The following is a 26,854-nucleotide window of genomic DNA, read 5'->3' on the forward strand; positions in this document are numbered from 1 at the left end:
CCTCAACTAACTTGTACCCCTGCACATTGACTCAGTACTGGTGCTCCTTGTAAACAGACTCGTTATTGTTATTTTATTGTGTTACTATTTTCCTTTTTTTAATTTAGCAAATTGTTTATATCTTTTCTCACTTTTTAACTCTGTATTGTTGCCAAAGAGTTAGTAAGTAAGCATTTCACGATAAAGTCTACACCAATTGTATTCGATGCATGTGACAAATAAAATGTGATTGATTGGAGACTGCTTGTGTCAATTAAATAACATTTCCTATGATTTTCTACCTGCAGCAAAGTAGTGGATAATGCCGAAAATACCAGTTAAAGAAAAAAAGAACTAAAACAACTGATGTTCATTTTATTTTATAATAAGAGCTACACCAACATAAATGTTTKATTCATAGGCCGACCTGTCCGGTAAATTGCCACAGCAATGTGGCTTTATTAGTATTAGCTGACCAATCTAGACATCTGTAGTGCGGGGYAAAAAGGTAGTTGTATAATGAAGAACAGTACCTTGCAGGATTCAATAATTGGAATTGTAAGAGTTGTTGTCCTGTCCCTTTCTCTGCGATTGTCATTCTAATAGGATCCAGAAAGAACAAAACCCTYTCCTCAAACATTTACATMAAAAGTTGCAAAGTTAAAGGCAAAGACACAAAACATCCACATCAAATTAAATACTTTTCTTGATCAAATAACATGGATAACAACTTTTTGTGCAGTATTAATTGACTATCCTTACAAACCACTTAATTTCAATCAATCAAATGTATTTATAAAGCCCTTTTTACATCAGTCAATGTCACAAAGTGCTATACAGAAACCCAGCCTAAAACCACAAACAGCAAGCAATGCAGATGTAGAAGCACGGTGGCTAGGAAAAACTCCCMAGAAAGGCAAGAACCTAGGAAGAAATCTAGAGAGGAACTAGGCTCTGAGGGGTGGCCAGTCCTCTTCTGGCTGTGCCGGGTGGAGATTATAACAGTACATGGCCAAGATGTTCAAACGTTCATAGATGARCAGCAGGGTCAAATAATAATAATCACAGTGGTTGTAGAGGGTGCAACAAGTCACCACCTCAGGAGTAAATGTCAGTTGGCTTTTCATAGCCGATCATTCAGAGTTAGAGACAGCAGGTGCGGTAGAGAGGGAAAGTCGAAAACAGCAGGTCAGGGACAAGGTAGCACGTCCGGTGAATAGGTCAGGGTTCCATAGCCACAGGCAGAACAGTTGAAACTGGAACAGCAGGATGACCAGGTGGACTGGGGGAGAGCAAGGAGTCATCAGGCCAGGTAGTCCTGAAGCATGGTCCTAGGGCTCAGGTCCTCAGAGAGAGAGAAAGAGAGAGAGAATTCAATTCACATAGGACACCGGAATAATGTGCATTACTGTATTGTACATAGGCTGGTCATCTAGGTTTGGTCCCTGTATACTTTCCATCACTATGAAGAAAAACAAWGCACAATACAGTAATTGAGTACATTGAGACATCAAGTGGTTTGTGATGATGTGGCTCAGTTGGTACAGCATGGCGCATGCAACACTAGGGTTGTGGGTTTGATTTCCATGGGGGACCAGTACGMAAAATGTATGCACTRGCTCTGGATAAGAACATCTACTAAAATGTAAAAGGAGTAAATAGARCATTTCAGTTTWCACACAGAAATAAGTTGRGTTTGCTAAGTATTTCAAGAAACTGGAAAACATATCAAGAAKGTATTTTTATATTCCACAAGTATTATCAGATTAACTGTTTTGTACAGATAATTATCAGACTCAAGTTACAAATGCTGGTAAACACTCAAATACAAATACATTTAGTTTAAATGTTTTCACAAAAGTAGTGCACCGGATCTTTACTGGTCCTGTTTTAGCAGACCAATATAGACATCTTCAGTGTGGGCAATTTTTCTCCTCTTCTGCATGTTGCAGTCAAACGCTACTCTACCTAGGCCCACTGACGTCACATCATTGGGCGAAAYCCGGAAGGGGAGAGCGCCCTTCTCATATCAAACAGTGATCTGCGGCACTCGGTCATGCTGTCAAGATGGCAGCATGGTCCATCGTCCATAAACATACAACATCTCTTTTCCATAAAAAAGCTGGTTCATGCCCGGGAGGCAGGCCCGTTTCAAAAACGAATGCATTCACTTTTTACCCGGTGTAACCCGGGCCAGATAAACGACCCCCAGCGGAATAATTTGGTTTGAACCGCCAGGCTAAAGGACTAAGACTCCACAAGGTCTATTCCACACTGGCCCAACCAAGGGCACTTTCAAAACCGTAAAAAACGGGGAAGAAACATTAACATTCTTATTGGACAAAATCAGTTAGTCCCGCCTCCATTTAAAACCCCCTGTGCCGTTTTGTGCCTTCTGAACAACACGAACGTGTTTTGGTCACGTGGTTGCGGGGTGGGGTCAACAGGTAGGTGCGTWGCGTGAGCTTTTCCGTTTAAAGGGCAAAGTTGTTACTGCAGGTTGTCACTACTATTGTGTGCTCCCAAGACAACATGGATTTCGATTTGGCTTCAGGTAATTCTTGATTTCATGAATCCTAATTGCAWTCAACTCGTTCTACTCTAAAATATTGTCTGAACTACAGTAACCATTTCTCTATTGATTTGATGGTTATTAGTCTGATGCAAGCCAGATCTTTTCCTATTATTTGAYCTGATTGAATGTGCATTTCACACCTGTCAAACATTGCATTGAATTATTCCAAAGACTGCCTTAGCTGAGACAATATATTTATGTTATTAATAACAGAAGGCAAATGTGCATCAAAAGGACATACTGATTAGCAATCTAACATGTCATGTCGCTTATTTCCCACAGCTGTAGGTAAAGATGATCAGGTGAAAAAGGATGATGCCTCTGGCCAGGAACAGAACGCCCTCTTTGGATGGGGGAAGAAGAAGGACAAAGATGGGGARAAGGACAAGGTAAGAAACATACTGTTACCATTACCTAAACCAGTTGCTTGATAAGTGTGTCAATTGTATTTCAGCCATCAATGGCATCTTGTGTGCAATTAATGCTGATACACACACTGCATACAAAGTATCCTGACTGTCTACCAACTTTCAGAGTGCATCCAAGGACAAAGACAAATCAAAGGACCGCAAGGACAGTGACAAATCGAAGGACCATAAGGAGGACAAAGACAAGTCTAAGGAACATAAGGACAAGAAACATGGTGACAAGAAGGACACCGGTCATAAGAAGAAAGACAAGAAGCCCAAAGAGCATAAGAACAAAGATGATGGGCATGGGTCTTCTTCTTCCTCGTCCAGCAGCGATGAGGTAGTGTACATTTAGCCTTGATTTGTTAAGTGTTTTTTAATTTAAAAAAAAAAAGTTTTATTATTCTTCCAAAGAATGTTCATGTATGACTGCTATAGAATGTGGTCCAACAAGCCGTGTTGACAACCACACCATTAGTTCAAGGGTTCCTTACTATAAACATGGGTAAGGCCATAGAGGCTGTAGAGGACATACCAGCTGTGGCAGTTTCATCAGGCTAAATGCCCTAGTTATGTACGAGTGGTTGGTGTTGTCATTTACAACACTTGAGACTCCGACCTTTTACTATCAAATGCGGTTCCTTGCACTTTATCAGCTAGTGAAACATAATTTTAGAAACCGCTATCTCCTTTTGAAGTCTTTATTCCTGCTGCATAGCTATCTGTTGTTGATAGGTACATGGACAAGACAGTAAGACTCATCAGACCTTTTATAACCTCGGTCATGTCTTACTTTTTGTGCAAACTAGGCTGACYTAAAAGAGGAAATGGACATGAGTGCTCTGAGTTACTAGGTGTGTCTGTGAAAACAGATCAGATAGGAGAGCAATAAAAAGGTGTTACCTGCCCTACAGTCACATATCAGGGCCTGACTGCATATTATACCCAAAACAAGTGTTTATTATTAGTACATGTAATGGTTCATACTGGCACCTTGATATTGTCATAATTGCTAGGGTTTTATGGCTTATCTTWTATTAAATGTATGTCTTTTGTCATTTTAGGATGAAGGCAAGAAGAAGCATCACTAATTATGTTGCTGTGAGGAGGTGCTACTGCCAGTTAACCCTGATCTCAATGTTTTCTACTGCAGTGTTGTTGCATGATATTTACTGTGTACCGTTCCTTGTTGTTCCTGATTTATATTTTGATGTGCCAGACTGTAAAGTAGTGTGTCTTACAACCGAACATTAAAAAACACGACAACCAGGATTTATGGTGAATGCCAGACTTTTTTTCAGACATCTTTCCTCCCAAGTGAAAAGTCTAATGTCCACCAGAAGAGGGAGGTGTTTTTCATTTAATATTTGTTAAATAGATTGAATACAATTGATTGGCAAACATTATGTTCAAGTGTTTTGATAAATTGTCCAGTTCAAAAGATTGAACTGCATTCTTTTGTTTATTTTAGAACAATTTATGGGAAAACTCAATGTTTGAAATTGAAAGCATAAGGGAGGACAACTACTAATACCTAGGTGTCTGGTTAGACTGTAAACTCTCCTTCCAGACTCACATTAAGCATCTCCAAAATTAAATCTAGAATCGGCTTCTTATTTCGCAACAAAGCATCCTTCACTCATGCTGCCAAACATACCCTCGTAAAACTAACTATCCTACCAGTCCTTGACTTCGGCGACGTCATTTACAAAATAGCCCCATCACAGTGCCATCCATTTTGCCACCAAAGCCCCATATACTACCCACCACTGCAACCTGTACGCTCTCGTTGGCTGACCCTCGCTACATATTCGTTGCCAAATCCACTTGCTCCAGGTCATCTATAAGTCTTTTCTAGGTAAAGCCCTGCCCAATCTCAGCTCACTGGTCACCATAGCAGCACCCACCCGTAGCACGCGCTCCCTGGTCACCCCCAAAGCCAATTCCTCCTTTGGATGCCTTTCCTTCAAGTTCTCTGCTGRCAATGACTGGTATGAACTGCAAAAATCACTAAAGCTGGAGACTCATATCTCCCTCACTAACTTTAAGCACCAGCTGTCAGAGCAGCTCACAGATCACTGCACCTGTACATAGCCCATCCAACTACCTCATCCCTCATACTGTTATTTATTTTATTTATTTTGCTCCTTTGRACCCCAGTATCTCTATTTGCACACTCATCTTCTGGGAATCTATCACTCCAGTGTTTAATTGCTATATTGTAATTATTTTGACACTATGGCCTATTTATTACCTTACCTCCCTTATCCTACCTCATTTGCACACATTGTATATAGACTTTTTCTATTGTATTATTGACCATGTTTGTTTATTCCATGTGTAACTCTGTGTTGTTTGTGTCGCACGGCTTTGATTTATCTTGGCCAGGTCGCAGTTGTAAATGAGAACTTGTTCTCAACTAGCCTACCTGGTTAAATAAAGGTGAAAAAAAAAAAGAGTTAGAAATCATATATATATATATATATATATACCCACCCAAAGGTTTGCTCAACAGGCGATAGTGTTCAAAGTGGGACATAGGTATGTTCAGTACGAACATATTGTACTCTGACTATGCAGTGTGAAGATTAGACAAGGAATGGACTCCTAACCTGAATTGACCTAGTGAGCAGGTGCACTGGCCTGGAGTAAATTCATCCCACAAAAACTAGGAAAAGCAAAGCTGCACAAGATGAGACTGGGGTGCACAAAATGCATGACACAGCAAAAGCCAGGCAGTGTTTCCTTAACATGGCATCAATATTCAAGTGGACGTGAACTCTAACAGGGGTTGTCAGGAAAGAAGAATTAAAACATTTAACGTACATATCTTGCTCACATTCTTAATCTTTTATATCGTGCGGAAAAAGAAAAATGGAGCGATTGCAAAATGTATCAATAATAAATCAGTGTCTTTGGATGCTGCCATTTCTGTATGGTAACTCCTCTATCACACTTGGCTGTATCCCTGTTGGGATGCATAGGAGGGGCGATGAACAGATGGACTGTATATCGTTCTAGTGAACTTGTCAGCAGAACTGTATGGTCGCTTTTCATTTATGCTTTCATGGTTTCTGAAATGGTATGCTCATATGTACGGTGTCGGCTACTGTATACATTGTCACACTTGTATTTAAGAATAACTTGAGTGTTACTGCTTTCTCAAATCAGAAGGTAGTGACCAGGGGTGCTTTAAGATCTAGTATTCATAATATCTGATAACATACGCCAGGGTTCAATAAAATGGCGCCAGTATGTCAGAAATCAAACAATCTGAATGGCCTCCGGTACAAGTAGCTACTCCTTATGTTGCTCAAGTCAGGAGTGACAGACATATTCTTTGGAAACCCCTGCCAACAACCCCAGGCAGGACGGAAGAGCTGGTTGAAGCGCTGGGCCTTGTCACGCCTTCTCATCTCCTCTCATACATTTTTAATTACTCAACAGTCAGAACAGTTGAATAAGGGAAAAAGTTTTCGTCAAATGTTTGTCTACAAAACCTTGACAGATAAAAAAAAAGAAGCTGTTTTTATATCTAGATTTGGCCCAGGAGTGCTCAGGCTTTATGCCTGCAGTGTTTTTAGTGAAACACGGGGAGTATTTTGTGCTGAGCTGTGGTAAGATCACATTTTGTTCAAGAGAACACATTGACAGTTGCCTCCCTTTTGAGAGCTGCTGTTGTGTGTTGCTGGCTTTCTAATATGGGTGGTGGTGACAGAAAACTGTCAGCTTGAAAAACTAAACTGTGTTGGTTTGCTGTTACAGGCATGAAGAAAACACATTTTTTGAAATTGAATTGGGCTTGTACTTTCTGAAAATCATGTCACTTCTACAGAATTAAGATGTGCATGAAAGCTGGAGCAATCAATCAACCAAAACTTTCAATAAACCAGATAAATGGTAACCTGGCAAGTCCATAGTCTTTATCTACTTGATATCAGCTTTTACTCAGCACGTGCATTGCATGCATAATGCAGTACATCCGTATACATTGGAGCTGGCTTCAACCGTGCACTGCGGGATGCAGTTGCCCACCAAGCACATACAGTGGCTTTTTTTGTCACCAGAGGGGGGCATTACTACCTCTAGTCTAGACTGGCGTCACTGGTCTCCTGGCAACAGTACGGGCGAGTTCTCGATCAAGGTTCCAAATAGAATGCAGTATAGAAAAGGAGTGCATGTTTAGCATTGAGAACCATGGGCCTGCCTTGTACAAGAAGAAACAATTGCCCTCTAAGAAATGATAATGTTTCATGTCTTCTGTGAATTTGTATCTAATACAGCAAGACTGGCGACAATTTTCAGAACGTGCGTAATTGATTAAATGGAAAATACCAAGTGCTGTCAGCTGACAACATAGTGCGAGTGTGCGACCAACAAAAAAACAACACTGAAACGAAAAGAAAGGACGTCCAAGAAGAAGCAACGGTTTAGTGTGGTGTTAGACTATGATGAGATGCAACTCTATTCATGTATGTTGTTTCGAGAGACCGTTACTTTCCATCAAATAAACGGTGAAATAACGATTTATTCAATCAAGAAGCCACACAAAACGACTTGCCAAGTACTTACGAACCATGATTAAATTCCATAATTCGGACCTATGGATTGCTTGGCTGGTTTTATTTTGCATGGAAGGTAAGACATTTATTACTTTAAAAAGTTTGTAGGCCTAGCTACTTGTGTGACATTAAACTGTCCCTCTCACCGTAACACCACGAAGAAGAAAAAATATGATGGAAAAAATAATTGACCATAATTGATTATTTTTAACAAATAAGATTGGCTTACCCAACCATTTTTACATGATGTGTTTTATTATATCAATGTGATCACGAGGAAATGATTGGGATACAATATTTCATTTGTGTAATCTATGATTGTAATATTGGTGAATTTGTGCCATGGAAGCAACCTCGCCAAGAGCGCATGCCATGCTTGATCCTTCCCTTAATATTTGAATCTCTCTGTAAACCCCCTCCATTCCAGCACAATCTAAAGCAATGATTTAGAATTACTTTGTTTAAATATGTTTTCCCATATCGCATGAAAATCACTTTTGATTGCTTTCATATGCACACGATGGGCGTTTTTGGAACATCGGACAGGGAGCGCAAATATGTATTCTCTTTTATAGTCAATGCCGTGGATACGGACTGAAACATGTAGTGGAACATTCAGTGTTGGTCTGAGATAGAAACGAAGGTCCATCCAGACGGCAAAGGGGTGCAACCGATAATCCGCGCGATTAGGAAGAGCACTCGATTCCCTGTGACGACGCACCTTGGCCGCCTTTTTGTTGTAGCTGTTCAASTACAACCTCATAAGAAGTTTTCAGAATATAGATGGGAACTAGCTGAGGGTAGACGACAATAACATACAAAGCTAATGATTCATATTTAAGTCATCTTTATATTACAACAAAGTATGTCCAAGGCAAATTGAAATGGCCAATGTTTGTGGAATATTTTCCCAACATGAACCTGCACCCTCTGGATTCTGTCTCACATGTTTGTGTATCACAGAGAAGTGTCACTGTGAATTCTTGTTTGATCCAATTGAGTGCTAGTTATTGAACATAACTACTATACTTTGGTATGTTGTCTGTGATGTTGTGTGTGATGTCTGCTGTCATCCTTATTCAATAGTGGACTGACAGAGCATCCTTCTCCCCATCCCTTCTAAGTCTACTCGTGTAATCAGTGTCTCACTTTATCTGCTCTGTGATCCAGTGGAAAATGCAAGAGTTCAAAGGATGAGGTGCAGCAGTTCTCCCTTGTACTCCAAAGAGATGACTGCAAGTGGTTCATACTGTACAATGTATCCAAAGAAGACGCATAACTGAACATAAATTGTCGATTTACTTTTGAAATATGTTCTCTATCGATCTAGGTGTTTGTCTCTATAAATACTGTAAACTGGCAATAGATTTCTTCTCTGATGTCTTCTTGTTTCTGCTGTATATTGATATTGACCTTCCCTGGGTGCAATGTGCATCTCAGGAATCATCACTCATTGATGTGAATTGATCCGATCAACTCATGATCAATTTCCTGAGTTACATCTCTAGTGTGGTAAAGCTAGGTCTGTTGATATGGTACTACTGGTTTGTTGGAGTAAAGTGTTGGGGTGAAGAGGAGAGATACAGTGCACTCTATTGGCCCGTGTTACTTAAGCGTCAATTTACACTGGGCACAAACTGGTTGAATCAATATTGTTTCCATGTCATTTCAATGTTGAACCAATGTGGAATAGACATTGAATTGACGTCTGTGTCCAGTGGGTTGCCTCCCTGTGCTGTGCTGTGGTCTCTCTTTAGCTGACTGTGGCCGTTAGTTTTCGCTAGAACTCCCCTGTGTCTGGAAGAATGCGTGTCACAAGGGAACTCTCTCCACACAAGTGATGCCGGACAGTCCCCTTTACACTGTCGAGTTCACTGAACGTCCCTTCAAACTGTCAGCCTTAGTTGGAAAAAAAGCCTGTCTTCAAGCAAAGCCTTCATACATAATGTTGCATTCCTGTCAATTAGCTATGGCCAGGCAGACCAAGTACAGACATTTAGATACATGCAAAGCATAAAGTTATGCAGAAAAAGTTTGATGTTAAAAAATACTTTCCCAGAGCTGGTTCAAGGGACTTTTAAAAGGACAGAATAAATGGCGGATTGGTTCTGCTTGTGAAATGATGCCCAGGGCAATACCCACAGTGTGTCTCTCCGTGGCCGGCTCTAAAGATTTCACCAGATAGCTGGAGGGCTGGAGAACCAATCCGGCATGCTGATCAATTCTGCAAATTTAATGTATCTGAAGTTGTGTCCCTGAACTTTTCAACTAGTTGCCTTTTAAATTGCCTGGTTCCACCAGTGCCCCAATGTAGTGGCTTCTCGTTTGAAGTTCTCCACACCCCATGAGTTAAATGCTGTGTTGGGAAGATGAGGAGTCGGCCTAGGCGAAACATGCAATGAAAAAACTCATAATAGCAGTAAGGTACTTTTATTTGCATCAATTTAAACCAGATTTCTTGGCAAAAAGAGTTTCTCTGCAGGTACTGTAAGCTTTAACCATCCAGATATCAACAGGCTTTCTAAAATACCAGAACCCAAGCAAAAGTAGGGGTGTTAACCGGGTGTCTTGTCTGAATTCCCTAAGCTGCCATGGCCAGTTTCCTCTACACTGTGACTCTTACCCAAGTCGCTGTGGTAATTTAGAATAAGTTCAATCAACTTACCTGCCAAAATCAAGGTAAACAAATACAACAGACCTGAGCAGAGAAATACGACTGACACGGCAGAGGTATCCCTGACAAGAAAAGCACTCAGGGGAGAGAGCTGGGAAAGCAGTGCTCAGTGATGCAAAACAAACTGTCTCTGTAATCATCTGTGATCCTTCATGGTGAGTCTCCCTTCTAAATGATATTGAATATATGATTTCAATAATCAAGTACGATTTATACTTTAAATATGTGCTCACATAATTTGTGTTCCTTTTTCCCCACTAAAAAGGAGCAGCTGGAATGTGTGTAGGACAGATGGACGTTTCCACCTCGATTATTTTAAAGCTAAAAATAGCTTCTCAAAAATTTAAAAGACCTTTGGGACTGCTTGAAAAGTTCATGTGCAWGAGCGACAGAGACGAGCTAGGAGGACGAGCCTTCAAAAGAATGCTGTGATAGCTGGTTCTGGGGAAATGTATGAATTAATGATGGAGATATTTGAGAGAGAGAGAGAAAGCACTGGCAGACAGTTGCCTGCTTAGGACTTTACTAACAGTACCCAAAAGAGAAGCTTGCGGCGGTTGAGCCGAGTTCATGCCCAAACACCTCGGTCCAATGTGTGGTCATGGCTGTTTGGGATTCGGGGGTTTGGTAGCCTAGCTGTTAAGAGCATTGGGCAAGTAACCGAAAGGTCGCTGGTTTGAATCCCCAAGCCGACAAGGTTAAACATCTGTCGATGTGCCCTTGAGCAAGGCACTTAACTCTAATTGCTCCTGTAAGTCTTTCTGGATAAGAGCGTCTGCTAAATAACCAAAATGTAAATCTCATTAATGTCATCAAACCGAGCTGAGATTAAGAATTCCACTTCTATTGGCCAGATATAGATAGGAGAGAGTTTGTGTCAGAAAGGCAGTGGAATCGAACCCTTTCCCGAGACGGCATGTGTGTTCTGAACATTGCGGCTCTAACCACTAGGCTGCATGCGTACGGTATGAGCGTCCGTCCACAACTTCCTGTTTGGACACTGTTTTGGGAGTGAGGTGAGGGACGCGTTTGTGGTTCACACACTAACCTGTCTTTTAATGTGGATTCCCTGTCCCCGTGCGTTGCTCCCAGGGGTTATACATCTTTTAGGCGGATGTTGTCGTCCTGTAGTAGCATCCAGAGAATGCCCTCAACTTGCCGTTTTAGATTTTCAGCTTCAGTGGCTTGAAATTTGATGGCATTGCAGGGGAGTGTTCGAGAAATGTCCCGTGTCCATCTATCTGCAGTACAGAGACAGTCTTGTGGCGTGCTTTGTATAGATTGCTATTTTAGTGCTGTACCTTGGTTCATCATTTCTAACACCAACGTAAAATCTAAAGCTTACATGCCAAGCATTTAAAGGCTATCATGAAACTTCCCAGGTGCATTTCTTATTCAGAACATTTAAACCTACAACACCCATAAGACACCTTGCCTCCTTGTGCGTTAGCCTATCATAATCCTCCAACAGTGTCTGATAGAGGATTGTTATGTATCAGGGCATTAGCAAGGATTGTTTGTTTAGAAACCGAGGGGTCAGGGGAATCAATGGGTCAGAAGGTCGAGTAGTGTGTAGTGTGCTCTAATTCCCTTGGCATGGCAGTGAGTAAGCATCCCAGAGGTTTAATGCTCTCCTGCCCTGGTATGACCACATAGCTGCTGTAATCCACCTCACATACTGGCCACCAACCAGCATCACTTTCTAAATGCATAGTGTCTGCATGTGAGCTTTTTCTCAGGTACAAGGACTCATTCAAACTCAAACGTGAGTTTATTCGAATACACATTGCTACCATGACATCCAAATCATCATAACCCTATAGACTAGAGGGAATAGAGACATGACCTCTTGAACCTGGTAGAGCTGACGATTGGAGGTTATGTCCCTGACCATAGTAATGGCTTCCAATTCCGAGAGGGATTTTATGTGGTTGAAGGCTATTCTGTCTGTGATAAAACCACTCAATATTACACGGCTCGAGTGGAAACAGGAAGACCAAGAAAGTGTCTTGACCAAATAATTGCCATTCTCAATACATGGAGGATAATTCATATTCTTCTGAATGTAATTTAGAAAAATTGCACATAGTTGCACCCAGCGTGTCGTCTGGCGCTCTGTGATGGTGACTTCCGCGTTTCATCCCTCGAGGTATGGTTACGGACCTCTGTTAATAGCTTTCATGTGCCTGGGAAATCTACTTTCACTTTAGTATATTCAGTGTGCCAGCGTGAGGTGTGCAAAATTCAAATGCTTTGAAAAGGGTTTTCTGTTTATTGGCATTTCAATGTTAGAAGCTTTTAAATGTTAAGGGAGGTGGTGTGCTCTCACTGATGGCTGTTTGGCTGTATGTGATGCAGCCAGCGGCTAGTGTATGTTGTCTTTTTTCTCCAGAAAACCCAACTCAGTGGACACTGTAGGTCAACGTCAGTCAAGTGCCACTGCACTACAAAATGCCTTGTTTGTCAAGATAAAAATCCCTTTTAAACCWCTGGAACCGGTCGTTCTATTGCAATTTCATGATGTTCCTCTGACATTAAACACAATTAATAGATATTTATACATTTCAAATTCGTATTAGATTAAACATAACACCAGTATTTTTTTTTTTTTTTTTTAAATGTTGCTGTGATTTTCTGATGCTTAGTTTGAAAGGAAATCTGTAAAGGAATCATCCAGAGAGATCTTCAGAGAAGCAGCAGAATATAGAGGCACTCTACTGCATTAAACATGCCACCAGCCTTTCACAGCCATAGGTAATTCATAACCTGACTGGGTGTTATGCCTCTCTCTCTGCTTAGCCCCATATCTTATGATAAGCCTTACGAATCAATGCATTTGTCAAAATAAATGGTGTAGCTTTGATGTAGTGCTTCATAAAGCCATCGATTCGCATGCTTCCGCCTAAGAAGATGTATGTTTCCTAACCTAGAACTGAAGAATATATCTTCAAAAGATCTCAGAATATGTATACAGCACAGGTTCAGTGTAGTTCTTCAAATTCAAACTAAACATGAATTAGGTTGTAGCTAAGTGATAGACAGCGACTAGCAACGGTATATTTAGCATGCTGTAGAAGTTTATTACGTTATATTTTACTTCTCCACCAGAGGACAGCCAGGTTAATGTGTGCTGAGTGTCTGAATTGATCCCTAATGGTGTGTTGTCTACACAAAGTTTTCACAAGTTCCCTTTCCTCACCCACTTAAACACGAGCCAAAATGGCTTCCCTAGGCTGAGCAACATTACTAGAGTAGGAATGAACACGTCAGGTCTGATACGTGTTAGAACAGCYGAGTGATGCTCGTTCGTCAAATTTCTGCCCTGCTACAGCTGCCCCGGTCAACTGTAAGGGCTGTTATTGTGAAGTGGTAGGCCACAAAAGCTCACAGAACGGGACCGCAGAGTGCTGAAGCACGTAGTGTGTAAAAAATAATCTGTCCTCGGTTGCTACACTCATTACCGAGTTCCAAACTGCCTCAGGAAGCAACGTCAGCACAAGAATTGTTCATTGGGAGCTTCATGAAATGGGTTTCCATGTCCGAGCAGCCGCACACATGCCTAAGATCACAGTACGCAATGCCAAGCGTCGGCTGGAGTGGTGTAAAGCTCGCCGCCATTGGAATCTGGAGGAGTGGAAGCATGTTCTCTGGAATGATGAATCACTCTTCACCATCTGGCAGTTCGATGGACAAATCTGGGTTTGGCTGTTGCCAGGAGAACGCTACCTGCCCCAATGTATAGTGCCAACTGTAAAGTTTGGTGGAGGAGTAATAATGTTCTGGGGCTGTTTTTCATGGTTCTGGCTAGGCTGCTTCGTTCCAGTGAAGGGAAATCTTAACGCTACAGCATACAATGACATTCTAGACGATTCTGTGCTTCCAACTTTGTGGCAGCAGTTTGGGAAAGGACCTTTCCTGTTTCAGCATGACAATGCCCCCGTGCACAAAGTGAGGTCCATARAGAAATAGTTTGTCGAGATCGGTGTGGAAGAATTTGACTGGCCTGCACAGAGCCCTGACCACAACCTCATCAAGCTCCTTTGACATGAATTGTAACGCCGACTGCGAGCCAGGCCTAATCACCCAACATCAGTGCCCGACCTAACTAATGCTCTTGTGGCTGAATGGAAGAAATTCCCCGCAGCAATGTTACAACATCTAGTGGAAAGCCTTCCCAGAAGAGTGTAGGCTGTTATAGCAGCAAAGGGGGTACCAACTCCATATTAATGCCAATGAGTTTGGTATGAGGTGTCCACATACTCATGGTCATGTAGTGTATCTATCAGCTGTAATATTAGTTGTGTCACAAATCCCTGGTCCAGCGCCGTGTTACCTATTAGTGTGTGTTATCCCACAGCAGAAAGGATTTATATTCAGGCTATTTGAGGGGCTTTAAGCTAACGTGGGGCGTAATGGAATAGCCGCGGTGCGCAAGTAACACATGGTCGCAAGACAATGTGTAAAATATTAAAGTGCTCCTCTGTTTATTTGCCTCAAATCGTTCGCTAAGACAGGCTTTTCGGCAGATTACAACCCTCAGTTCCCCATGCAGTGATTTATAGATTATAGATAGCTTTGGGTTTATGTATTCACGAGACTCAGTGGACAGTAAGCCTCTTTGGCCCTACCTCACGTGAACTAATTATCACCTCTACCTCCCTTCTTGTTCTCCTCTTTCCCTCCATCTCTCATCTTTTCTCTCCAGCCTCTCATCATCCCTCGGTCTGCTCTGCCCTCATCCCACCACCATAATTTCTCTTTTTCCTCCCTCTATTGTCACCCTTCCCTCTCCTCCCTCTGAGCCATAGTTCACTCCTCTTCTGTGAATCCAGGGCAAAAATGCATCACAATGTTATGGCCGTGGGAATGAGCTAATGACTAGAGTTGAAAAGGTCTTTGGTTTGAATCCCTGGTCCTGCGTGCTGTCTGTATAGGTCCTCTGTGGTTATTTTTCAGTTGTCCAATATGCAATACACAGTGTGAACAATGCAATTAACATCAATCTAGTCAATTGGGGTAATTAGCCATGCACAATTAAGACTATCCCTGCATGTTATCACAACTGTAATTATCCCAAACCAACAATAACCATGCAATTACAATGTTGTCCCATCTTGCAATGTCAACACGGAGAGTCATTCCTCTGTTGATAGATATCGGAGGGAGTGTGTGTATCCCATCATGCATCATAACTGAGATGTCCCCTCTCCTTTTTAAAAGAGAACGGGTGTGCCCCAGTAATCTCTCCTTCTTCCTAGTGTGCACTCATTCACTACTGCCCACAAACGTAAAAGCATTGGATTGGTGTTGGAATGAATATTCATATACCTGTCATTTCCTTTCAAATCTACAAAGGGAATTTAGCAATTATTCTACTTCATATTCATCATCTCCAGCACCACCCCTACTAATTGGTTGATGATGTCATTGGAAATGTATCTTCCTCTATCTTTTTTTACCACAAAACATAGAAACGCACCATTGTCACATATGTTGATGTTGGGGTGGTGCTGGAGATGGCGAATATGAAGTTGAACAATTTTGAAAGGTCCCTTTAAGTGCACAAGAAAGTACAGATTATTGGAACACAACCAACATCCTCATTTAGTACCTAGAGAGGAAGGCCTGTTCAGGTTCGTGGCCCATAATCAGTGAGTGAATAACAAGTGATCAATCAACCTCCCATGTGCGTACAAGGCTGACATTTTCCCTTTAAAAATAACATGGGTATTTCATTACACTCTCCTGATGTAAAAAATAAAAACATTGTTGAGTCAGAGGTTGTTCTGAGCAGGGTTTTCAATACATTGGAAGTTTGCGTCAGCTGTCCTATTGCAATTGCCTATTGACTTTTAGCTGTGACTAAAGCTTCAGGAGAGTGGTGGGTGCAGAAAGCGATGGCTTCGCTATTAGAGGGAACATAATAGAAAATTGAGTTCAGTTGAAAACGGCAGAGAGCCCCATTGAGCCAACCGTCATTTTACTCCCACAGCCACAAGAGATGCTATTTTCAATTGTTAAAAATGGCGCCAGGATAAAAGGGTAAACGCTCGTTCAACCCAGCTATAACTGATTATATGGCTAATGCGTGGCAAAATTACTGCAATTTTAATGAATCCTTGTTTAACAGTCGGATGAAAAATGCATTACACATTGGTATGCAGATGAGCTCGTGTGATACCGTGTTATAGTCATAGTTAATAAACCGTTAAAGGGGAGTTGGTTTTAGCTCAGGAATAAACTCCATACTTCCCTTTTGTTGTCTGACAGACACTCCTCAGGAGAGACCAGTTGATTGTAGATAGAGGTCAAAGTGAATCCTTTAGAAATGCATACATGGTTGAGTCACCCACCGAAGCACATTTCACACACGACTGCACAGCATGGTAAGGGCTGTACTGCCTCTCTGCCTCTATCTTGAGGAGAGTCAGTCAGTCAGTGTACTGGCACAGTGCAGCAGGATTACAAAGGAAGGAACTACAACACTTTGCTTGAGCTTCCTCTACCCACTCTACTTTCCTCCTTTGTGGTAACAGACTTGGGTTGAAATACTATCTGAAATAACTTCAAATACTTTAGCTGGGTGTCATTGAGCTTGCCTTTTTGCAAAGGAACCAATATAATAGCTTCGAAACGGCAAGCCCTGTGCCCATCTGGTACTCCAGGCAGGCTAAAGCAAACTCGAAACGTATTTGAATTATTTCAAATGGTGTTTGAACCCAGTTCTGCCGTGGTATTGGAAAAACAACTCTAAGTAAACATCTGGAGCATACCACCATGTGTTAAATCCTCTGCTCTAAGACCATTACCTCTCGTTTGCATGCTGTCAGCCGCCTCTGTAATTTTGGGCAGAGAGTTCCAATCCAAATGCTTGATTATTTTCTTGGCCAGGGGAGCAGTGGTAAATAATGAAAAGGCTTCTTTGTATCGACCCTGCCTACAGTACCGAGGACTCAGGTGGACTGTGCGTGTAAAAATAGAAACGAACAGCCGTGACYTGTTTGGAGAAAATCACACATGCCACAGATGATATTCAAAACAGCATTCCAATACAGCCCTTTACAGTAGGAAATATACCAAGGGTAGCTGTGTGTTTTTCTTTGCTGAAAGACAGTCCTCTGGAAAGCCTCAGTTCGTTAGAGCTTTGTGAAATCCTTAATACCCTCGCTGTCCCTTGGCACTGTCAGGGTCCCGTTCCAACTGGTCTCCTTGGCGATGGGTCTTTGAGAGAGGGCTAGCTGGTGCCAGGACACTGGGGGTTTTGATTGTCCTGCTGCATGGCTCATTATCATCTGAATACATCACTTTTCCTGCCACCATGGCACAGGAACAAGAGGCCCCCTGTTCCACTGGACAGAGCCTGGGTGAAGCCTGGACCCAGTGTGGTTGGTTGGTTTCTTGGCTGCTTGGCACTTTTTACCACACGTTTGTGAGCTGCTGCTGTTTCCCGTCTCCTCCAATATTCCAACCTGTAGATCTGGTGCACAATATTAAAGGGATGGTTTGCTGTTTTGAAGTTTCAGCTTTTTCAACTTTCCTGAAGGGAACTATCCTTTTAACCTGGCTCGGTGGTGTTTCTCTGCCAAAGTGATGGTGTAAGTGCTAAAACACTACACAACCTTAACTTTAGCCTTATTAACTGAACCTGCCCAGGGCCGGCTCCAGGAATAAGGTTCCCCGGCCCAAAGCGAACACTGTCTTTTTTTAGGAACTCAGTCGGGGTTTCAACTTACTGTTGAATAGTAGAATGTGCAAAATGTAAGTTAGAAATGTGGTTGTGCATCAGCAGTTTTTCTCTTATGTCAGTCACTGACAATCACTCAATTAGTCATGTAAGCTAACAATTTTTAGATTGGTAAGTTAGTCTAGCCAGTTATCTAAACTTGTAGTAATAAGGGCACGTGCTCAGGGCCCCCATTGATTTTGTTAGTCACTCTCACTTAGATATCATTAACATGGCATAAGACATAGCAAAATGGGTAGAAAATTGCAGAAAATTTGCTTTAAAACTGCAAAACAATTTACCACCCAATGGCAAAATGGATATAATGCAGGAAATTGGCTTTAAAACGGCAAAAATGTCTCTCTGTCCCATGGCAAAATGAGTAGAATTTGGCCCTGATCGTCCTGGGTACTGTGTGCATTTCCAGCCTCCATAACACTGTTCTATACATGAGGCTGTGGATTTGTAGCAGATTGAAATGTTACACATGTCTGTCTACCATGGTATACCAGGTTGGATAGTGGTGAAGACCGTCTATCTTGCATGCAAGGCATACAGAGTAGGCCTAAGTATTTCTCCAAAGTACCTGGATGTGTTCGGTTATGTCTATGATACCAGGCAGATTTACTTCAAAATATCTTGTAGCTTTAATGCGGCAGAAAAGTTGTAGGTTCCGTACACTTAGGGAGCAAGTGGGTGGGCTTCATGTATAATTGAAAATTGTGTAGAATCATTTTATATTAACTGCAGATCTAGCACACAAGAGAGATGGTGCTGAAACCCAGAGACATAGGAGAGCCAGCAGGCACTGTGCATAATCATGCAGCATACACCACCCTGTGGGTTCCCTCTTTAAGCTTCATCTCCTGTGTCTGTGTGTGAGTGTGTGTGTTTGTCTGTGTATGCACATGCGTAGTTAAGTGCGTAAGGTTGTGTGCGCGTGCTTGTGTGTGTGTGTGTGTGTACAGCCAAGGGATTTAAAACCCAAGGCTCCCTCATGTTCTGATCTCATCCTGTAATTAATGTTAACCTCTGATTAAGGCAAATGTAATCAGTCAGTCTGACTGCTATTGTGGGCTCCTCATCACCAGTCTTGGCAGATTACTTGTATCCCGTGTTTTCAATATTGTCCTGGCTGTGTCCAAGTCGGGGTCTCATCATTGACCTTTTGACATCCTTTTCCTTTTAGAGTCCTTGTTGCTGATGATCAAATCAAATGTTAAAATCAAACCGTATTAGTCACATGCGCCGAATAGAACAGGTGTAGACCTTACAGTGAAATACTTACTTARGAGCCCCTAACCAACAATGCAGTTTAAAAAAATACGGATAAGAATAAGAAATAAAAGTAACAAGTAATTAAAGAGCAGCAGTAAAATAACAATAGCTAGACTTTATTAGGGGGGGTACCGGTACAGAGTCAATGTGCGGGGGCACCGGTTATTTGAGGTAATATGTACATGTGGGTGGAGTTATTAAAGTGACTATGCATAGATGATAACAACAAAGAGTAGCAGCGGTGTAAGAGAGGGGGAGGGGGAAATGCAAATAGTCTGGGTAGCTATGTGATTAGGTATTCAGGAGTCTTATGGCTTGGGGGTAGAAGCTGTTTAGAAGCCTCTTGGACCTAGACTTGGCGCTCCAGTACCGCTTGCCGTGCGGTAGCAGAGAGAACAGTCTATGACTAGGGTGGCTGGAGTCTTTGACAATTTTTAGGGCCTTCCTCTGACACCGCCTGGTGTAGAGGTCCTGGATGGCAGGAAGCTTGGCCAAAGGGATGTACTGGGCCGTTCATACTATCCTCTGTAGTGCCTTGCGGTCAGAGGCCGAGCAGTTGCCATACCAGGCGGTGATGCAACCAGTCAGGATGCTCTCGATGGTGCAGCTGTAGAACCTTTTGACGATCTAAGGACCCATGCCAAATCTTTTCAGTCTACTGAGGGGGAATAGGTTTTGTCGTGCCCTCTTCACGACTGTCTTGGTGTGCTTGGACCATGTTAGTTTGTTGGCGATGTGGACACCAAGGAACATGAAGCTCTCGACCTGCTCCACTACAGCCCCGTTGATGAGAATAGGGGCGTGCTCTGTTATTTTTTTCTTATAGTCCACAATCATCTCCTTTGTCTTGATCACGTTGAGGGAGAGGTTGTTGTCCTGGAACCACACGGCCAGGTCTCTGACCTCCTCCCTATAGGCTGTCTCGTCGTTGTCGGTGATCTGGCCTACCACTGTTGTGTCATCGGCAAACTTAATGATGGTGTTGGAGTCGTGCCTGGCCGTGCAGTCATGGGTAAACAGGGAGTACAGGAGGGGACTGAGCACGCACTCCTGAGGGGCCCCTGTTTTGAGGATCAGCGTGGCAGATGTGTTGTTACCACCTGGGGGTGGCCCGTCAGGAAGTCCAGGATCCAGTTGCAGAGGGAGGTGTTTAGTCCCAGGGTCCTTAGCTTATTGATGAGCTTTGAGGYAACTATGGGGTTGAACGCTGAGCTGTAGTCAATGAATAGRATTCTCACATAGGTGCTCCTTTTGTCCAGCTGGGAAAGGGCAGTGTGGAGTGCAATAGAGATGGCATCATCTGTGGATCTGTTGGGGTGGTACGCACATTGGAGTGGGTCTAGGGTTTCTGAGATAATGGTATTGATGTGTGCCATGACCAGCTTTTCAAAGCACTTCATGGCTACAGGCGTGAGTGCTACATGTCGGGAGTCATTTAGGGAGGTGGTCTGCTTAAAACATGTTGGTATTACAGACTCGGACAGGGAGAGGTTGAAAATGTGAGTGAAGACACTTGCCAGTTGGTCAGCGCATGCTCGGAGTACACGTCCTGGTAATCCGTCTGGCCCAGCGTCCTTGTGAATGCTGACCTGTTTAACTTCTCTGCGCTACGGATCCCTTTTACGGGATCACTTTCCTAAACCACTGCTAGAATTGCAGGGCGCCAAATGCAAAAATATTACAATTTTTTTTTATAATCATGCAATCACAAGTGAAATATACCAAAACACAGCTTAGCTTGTTGTTAATCCACCTATCGTGTCAGATTTTGAAAATATATTTTACAGCGAAAAGAATCCAAGCTTTTGTGAGTGTAGCTTTCAATGCTACAACAGTTATCCCCAAATTAGCATGGTCACGAAAGTCAGAAAAGCAATAAAATTAATCACTTACCTTTGATAATCTTCGGATGTTTCCACTCACGAGACGCCCAGTTACACAAGAAATGTTATTTTTGTTCGATAAATATTACTTTTATCACAAAAAAACGCGATTTGGGTTGCACATTATGTTGAGAAAACCAAAGCCGTGTTCCGTTCGACAAATTCCAAAAAGTATCCGTAATGTTTTTTATAATCAATCCTCAGGTTGTTTTTAACAAACATAATCGATAATATTTCACCCGGACCATAACCTGTTCATTAAGAGACAAAAGGAAAATGGGGTGCCCCTCTCTCGCGCAGGAAATATTCAGAGGACACCTGACTACTTTTGAAAAAACTCGCTCATTTTTCAAAATAAAAGCCTGAAACTATGTCTATGCCTGGTCACAGCCTGAGGAAGCCATTGGAAAAGGAATCTGGTCTATACTCCTTTAAATGGAGGTTAGACGGGCCAGGAAACACAGTAAAAAAAATAAATAATATAACTTCCGGGTTACATTTTCTCAGGGTTTCGCTTGCAGAATAAGTATTGTTATACTCACAGACAATATTTTGACAGTTTTGTAAACTTTGGAGTGTTTTCTATCATAATCTGTAAATTATATGCATATTCTACGATCTGGGCCAGAGAAAATGTCCGTTTACGTTGGGCACGTTATTTAAAAAAWAAWAAWAAATCTGACCCCTAGCGCTAAGAGGTTTTAAAGGTCTTACTCACGTCGGCTGRGGAGAGCGTGATCACACAGTCATCCGAAACAGTTGGTTCTCTCATCCATGTTTCAGTGCTATTTGCCTCAAAGCAAGCATAGAAGTAGTTTAGCTCTTCTGGTAGGCTCGTGTCACTGGGCAGCTCTCGGCTGTGCTTCCCTTTGTAGTCTGTAATGGTTTGCAAGCCCTGCCACATCCGACGAGCTTCTGAGCCAGTGTAGTATGATTCGATCTTAGTTCTGTATTGATGCTTTGCATGTTTGATGATTCTTCMGAGGGCAGAGCGGGATTTCTTATAAGCTCCCGGGTTAGAGTCCTGCTCCTTGAAAGCGACAGCTCTAGCCTTTAGTTCAATGTGGATGTTGCCTGTAATCCATTGCTTCTGGTTGGGGTATGTACGTACGGTCACTGTGGGGACGACGTCATCGATGCACTTATTGATGAAGCCAATGACTGATGTGGTGTACTCCTCAATGCCATCAGAGGAATCCCGGGAACATATTCCAGTCTGTGCTCGCAAAACAGTCCTGTAGATTAGCATCTGCTTCATTTGTCCACTTTTTTATTGATGTAGTCACTTGTGCTTTTTTGTTTGTAAGCAGGAATCAGAAGGATGGAATTATGGTCAGATTTGCCAATGGAGGGCGAGGGAGAGCTTTGTATGCGTCTCTGTGTGTGGAGTAAAGGTGGTCCAGAGTTTTTTTTCCCTCCGGTTGTACATTTAAAATGCTGATAGAAATTTGGTAAAACGGATTTAAGTTTCCCTGCGTTAAAGTCCCCGGCAACTAGGAGTGCCGCCATTTTCTTGTTTGCTTATGGCGGAATACAGCTCATTCAATGCTGTCTTAGTGCCAGCCTCTGACTGTGGTGGTATGTAAACATCTATGACAAATACAGATGAAAAGTCTCTAGGTAGATAGTGTGGTCGACAGCTTATCATGAGATACTTTACCTCAGGCAAGCAATAGCTTGAGACTTCCTTAGATATCGTGCACCAGCTGTTATTCACAAAAATACATAATCCGCCGCCCCTTGTCTTACCAGACACCGCTGTTCTATCTTGCTGGTACAGCGTATAACCAGCCAGCTGTATGTTGATAGTGTCGTCGTTCAGCCACGACTCCGCGAAGCATAAAATATTACAGTTTTGAATGTCTTGTTGGTAGTTTAATCTTGTGCGTAGGTCATCGATTTTATTCTCTAAAGATTGCACGTTTGCTAGCAGAATGGAAGGAAGTGGAGGTTTATTCGTTCGCCTACGAATTCTCAGAAGGCAGCCTGCTCTCTGGCCCATTTTTCTCCACCTCCTCTTCACGCAAATCACAGGGATCTGGGCCTGTTCCAGAGAAAGCAGTATATTGTTTGCGTCGGGTTCGTCAGACTCATTAAAGGAAAAAAAGGATTCTGACAGTCTGTGGTGAGTAATCGCAGTCCTGATGTCCAGAAGTTATTTTCAGTCATAAGAGACGGTAGCGGCAACATTATGTACAAAATAAGTAAAAAAATAAGTTACAAACAACGCAAATAAAATTTAAAAAGCACAATCGGTTGGGGACACGTAAAACGTCTGCCTTCTTCTCCGGCACCATTTTTCAGATCAATATCTTTTGACATTGGCAGACGATATACAGGTATTTAATGGCAGTGATAAGGGGTAACACATGCTGTACAGTGATTTGTGTGTCTTTTGGTAGGCCTATGGATTTACCATATTTTGCTATTTCGGATGCTTTTTATATACTGAAACATTGGCATTATGATTTTGCAGGGAATACTAGTCTGGGTGAAAGTTAATTTGGGGTGTGTTTTGGATTAAATTATTGGTGGTGCTGCCTGTCCACACAAAAACAAATGAAAAATTGCACAGCATATTTTTGTTAAATATGTATGTGTTCATTTAGGTGCAAATGTATTATATTTCAGCAATATTCAAAGGTCTGATCATCAATGATTAATAGTCGTTGTGCTGTAATCTAGGTTAGGCCCCAAGAGGGAGTGAAGATGAAAAATAAAACAAACAAATCATTGTGTATAAAGAAAACAACATGTTTTACTATCCGGCCCAGATCCTGTTAATTATAAATAATAACATCACAATAATAAATGTATATTTAAATGACGAAATGATCAATAACATGTTTACTGAGGGTTTCTGCATCAGACGACGTCATTATTATTGTAAGACATGCTCGCACGCCAACACACACACATACATACACACATACACGCGCACAATTAAACAGTTAATACTTACTCCTGAAATAAACAGCTTAAATTTTGACTCCTGAAAGAAAATCAGGTGCAAACACCTTGAGTCATGAATTCAAGTGTGAATCTACAATCAAGTTTTTCTAGTCTTTGAACGCTGTTGTTATTCTAAAAATATCTCCTAAGATTACAGGGAAACTTAACATGCAGGACTGTGTTMTACAGGATTCCGAACAGAACTTGAAAAGAACTGGATGAATTAATGGCAGCATCCTACACAGTAACCAGCGGAGCATGACCCAATAGCCACTCATGCTCGTGAGACGATAGCTTTATAAACCAAACAAATGGGACGTGGTCATGTGCACCATATGGGATGTGCTTGCAGATGAGGGATGTGTGATCAGATCGGTTCCATTGAGAATGGTCTGTTTTTAGAAATGAAGTGTTCATTAACGAAGGGCATCAGGACAGGGCTATCAATTCTGTGTTAATGACCTGCTTTAAGCTTGCAGGTTATTATACAATCTGGTCTGGAAAAGACTAAGGAACTGACCCGATAGCATCATACTGAATCTATTTATATTACTGTACCACCACACTGAATCCTGCCACTGCAGTTGTAACATGTTGATGTCCACTGTCAAGCTAAGATTTCATTTAACATGGTTTACCTGGCGAGTCGACCAACAAACACCAGTAACCTTTAAACCAACTACCAAAGTACACTAAAGCCAGTGGCGTTCTCTACCTCTCAAATTATGTCTTTCTGTGCTGTCATTTGTTTACATTGTCTTGATTCATATGTTTTAATCTCCTTTTAAAACTTTACCTTGAGTACCTCTGTGAACCAAACAATCAGCAAGGGATCATTTGCAAACTGATTACAGGGTTGTTAAACATGAAAACAGATGCTCGAAATCAAAACAAACAATATCATCAGTTTTGACATTTCTTAATTTTTCTCAGTGCTTCGTACTTGTAATGTGGCGAGGAAGTTAGAGCCAGGGTTCTAGCAGCTGTCTCCATGGTAACTGACATTCTCTTTAAGGTGCTTGGCTGTTAGCTGCAAATTGTTTGCCTGGGTAATGGCTTGAAATTCTCACAAGTGCTTCAAAGGTCGGAATTAAATTCAAAAGGGAACTCCAATGAAAATGGCCTTTTTCGGTTTCTATTTAGAAGGGCTTGTGTTTCAGCCTGTGATTGTCAACTGTTTTCAAATGTTCATGATTGCAACCCCGTTCTTTAATGTCATTTTGACCACCAGAAAAAAGCACTTTTAGACATTCTACAGTACATTCACATTAGGCATAAGACTGACACACCTGCAATAGAACAGGTCTGATGATGTAAATGCTGGAATGAGATTTTGTGATCTAATTCTGTGAGTCATACGATCACATCTCTAAATATCCATTGAAAGCGATTTCTTATGTTTCATTGCAGTTATCATTCATGGTAGAAGACAGCGTAGCTATTTGCTTGATTTGCACCCAGTAATCTACCGAGATTCCCTCTTTCCCCAGTAGCCAATGCTCTTGAAGATAACCTATTTCAGTCAGAGCACTCTGGCCCAGCATGACAGATGATGAAATGATTGCCCCTTCGTCTCTGAAATGAGAGCACTTTAGCGATACAGCAGGTACTATTAAAAGCAGTGGTGATAGCCTGTGAATGTTCTCAGTATACGAGAAGCGAGGCAAAACGTCAGCTTTACAATTCGTTGCAGAAAGTATAGAAGATTATTAAAGGAGCCTGCTGTGCTTTAGGTGAATGTTCCACTCCTGGAGCCATGGGGGTTTCAAAATGCACATTTACATCATATGGGGAATCTCTGACAGGCATCAATTGAACACTTGAAGATGCCCATGTCCAGAATATGATGCTCCAATCTTTATCCAATGGTTGACTYTATTTCATTTCACATTGGGTGTGTAATGGCATTTGAAGTGAGCAGGGAGCTTACCTTGCGTTGGAAAACAATAACATTATCTCAAAGGCAGTGTATTATTTACATTGATACCGATTTCTTTGGTTGTCGACGTGGAAAAGGGGGGATGCGGAAGTCGTTTGTATGATGCTCCCTCCGTTACACAATACAATAGCTGAGAGTGGAACATTTCCCTTAAAAACCCACAATGGTGCTCTTAGGGATCTAAAACATGCAGTGTTTAGATGGAATGCCTAATGCGCTCTAGTGCTGTTATTGGTATGATGGGGCTCATTCCAGTTTCTAACGATTCCACTCTAGGACTGTGCGTTTCAGCTCGGCAGAGAATCAAAGGTTCTGTATACTGTCCCACAGAGCAGGGTTCAGGAAAGCCAGTGTTTCACATGATTTCGTTCACTTAATCCAGGCTGCCTGGGTTAGAGCCAACCAATGTAGATGCTGTGTGTTATCCTGGGCCGTTGGATCTATGGGCACTGCGTGTGGGAGGGCACTTAGAGAGGTCCATTTAACACCAGTGGAGAGAGCAGTGAAGACGTCACCATATTGCAGTCTCTAGTTAGAAACATTCTAGTGTATCATAGGAGAAGAGCCTGTTATTAGCCAGATGTATCAAGCAGCATGCAACCCTTTATGAACCACACGAGAGCTTTATCTCTCTCTTCAGCAGTTCCTGTAACTACAAGTAATATGCTGTTTGTTATAATTGTAACGCTCGTCGTTAGGAGAAAGAGAGGAGGACCAAATCGCAGCGTGGTACGTTTCCATATTTATTGGAACACTTAATAAACACGAACAAAAACAATAAACAGAATGAAACCAACGACGCTACAGACCTGAACATGTGAACCTAGTGAAAACAAAGAACGCAATGAACAGGAACAATCACCCACAAACAAACAGTGA

At 42.0% G+C, this 26,854-nt stretch overlaps 2 protein-coding genes across 2 annotated transcripts in view; both read left to right on the forward strand.

Moving 5' to 3' along the window:
* Nucleotides 1-2,423: 2,423 nt before the first annotated feature.
* LOC111949528 (uncharacterized) lies at nucleotides 2,424-4,236 on the forward strand. Its single transcript, XM_023966789.2, has 4 exons — nucleotides 2,424-2,533; nucleotides 2,837-2,943; nucleotides 3,089-3,304; nucleotides 4,029-4,236. Exons 1-4 carry the CDS (start codon nucleotides 2,512-2,514, stop codon nucleotides 4,053-4,055), a joined length of 372 nt encoding a protein of 123 aa, XP_023822557.1. The 5' UTR covers nucleotides 2,424-2,511; the 3' UTR covers nucleotides 4,056-4,236.
* A 2,860-nt stretch (nucleotides 4,237-7,096) lies between these two features.
* Nucleotides 7,097-26,854, forward strand: part of igsf11 (immunoglobulin superfamily member 11) — a 106,485-nt gene continuing 86,727 nt past the window's right edge. Inside the window, exon 1 of the mRNA XM_024014127.2 lies at nucleotides 7,097-7,602. Within this exon, the coding sequence (XP_023869895.1) occupies nucleotides 7,542-7,602 (61 nt within the window). The 5' untranslated portion in view covers nucleotides 7,097-7,541. The remainder of the gene's footprint in view (nucleotides 7,603-26,854) is intronic.

The sequence above is a fragment of the Salvelinus sp. IW2-2015 genome, linkage group LG22 (genome assembly GCF_002910315.2).
Source record: "Salvelinus sp. IW2-2015 linkage group LG22, ASM291031v2, whole genome shotgun sequence".
Lineage (NCBI taxonomy): Eukaryota > Metazoa > Chordata > Actinopteri > Salmoniformes > Salmonidae > Salvelinus > Salvelinus sp. IW2-2015.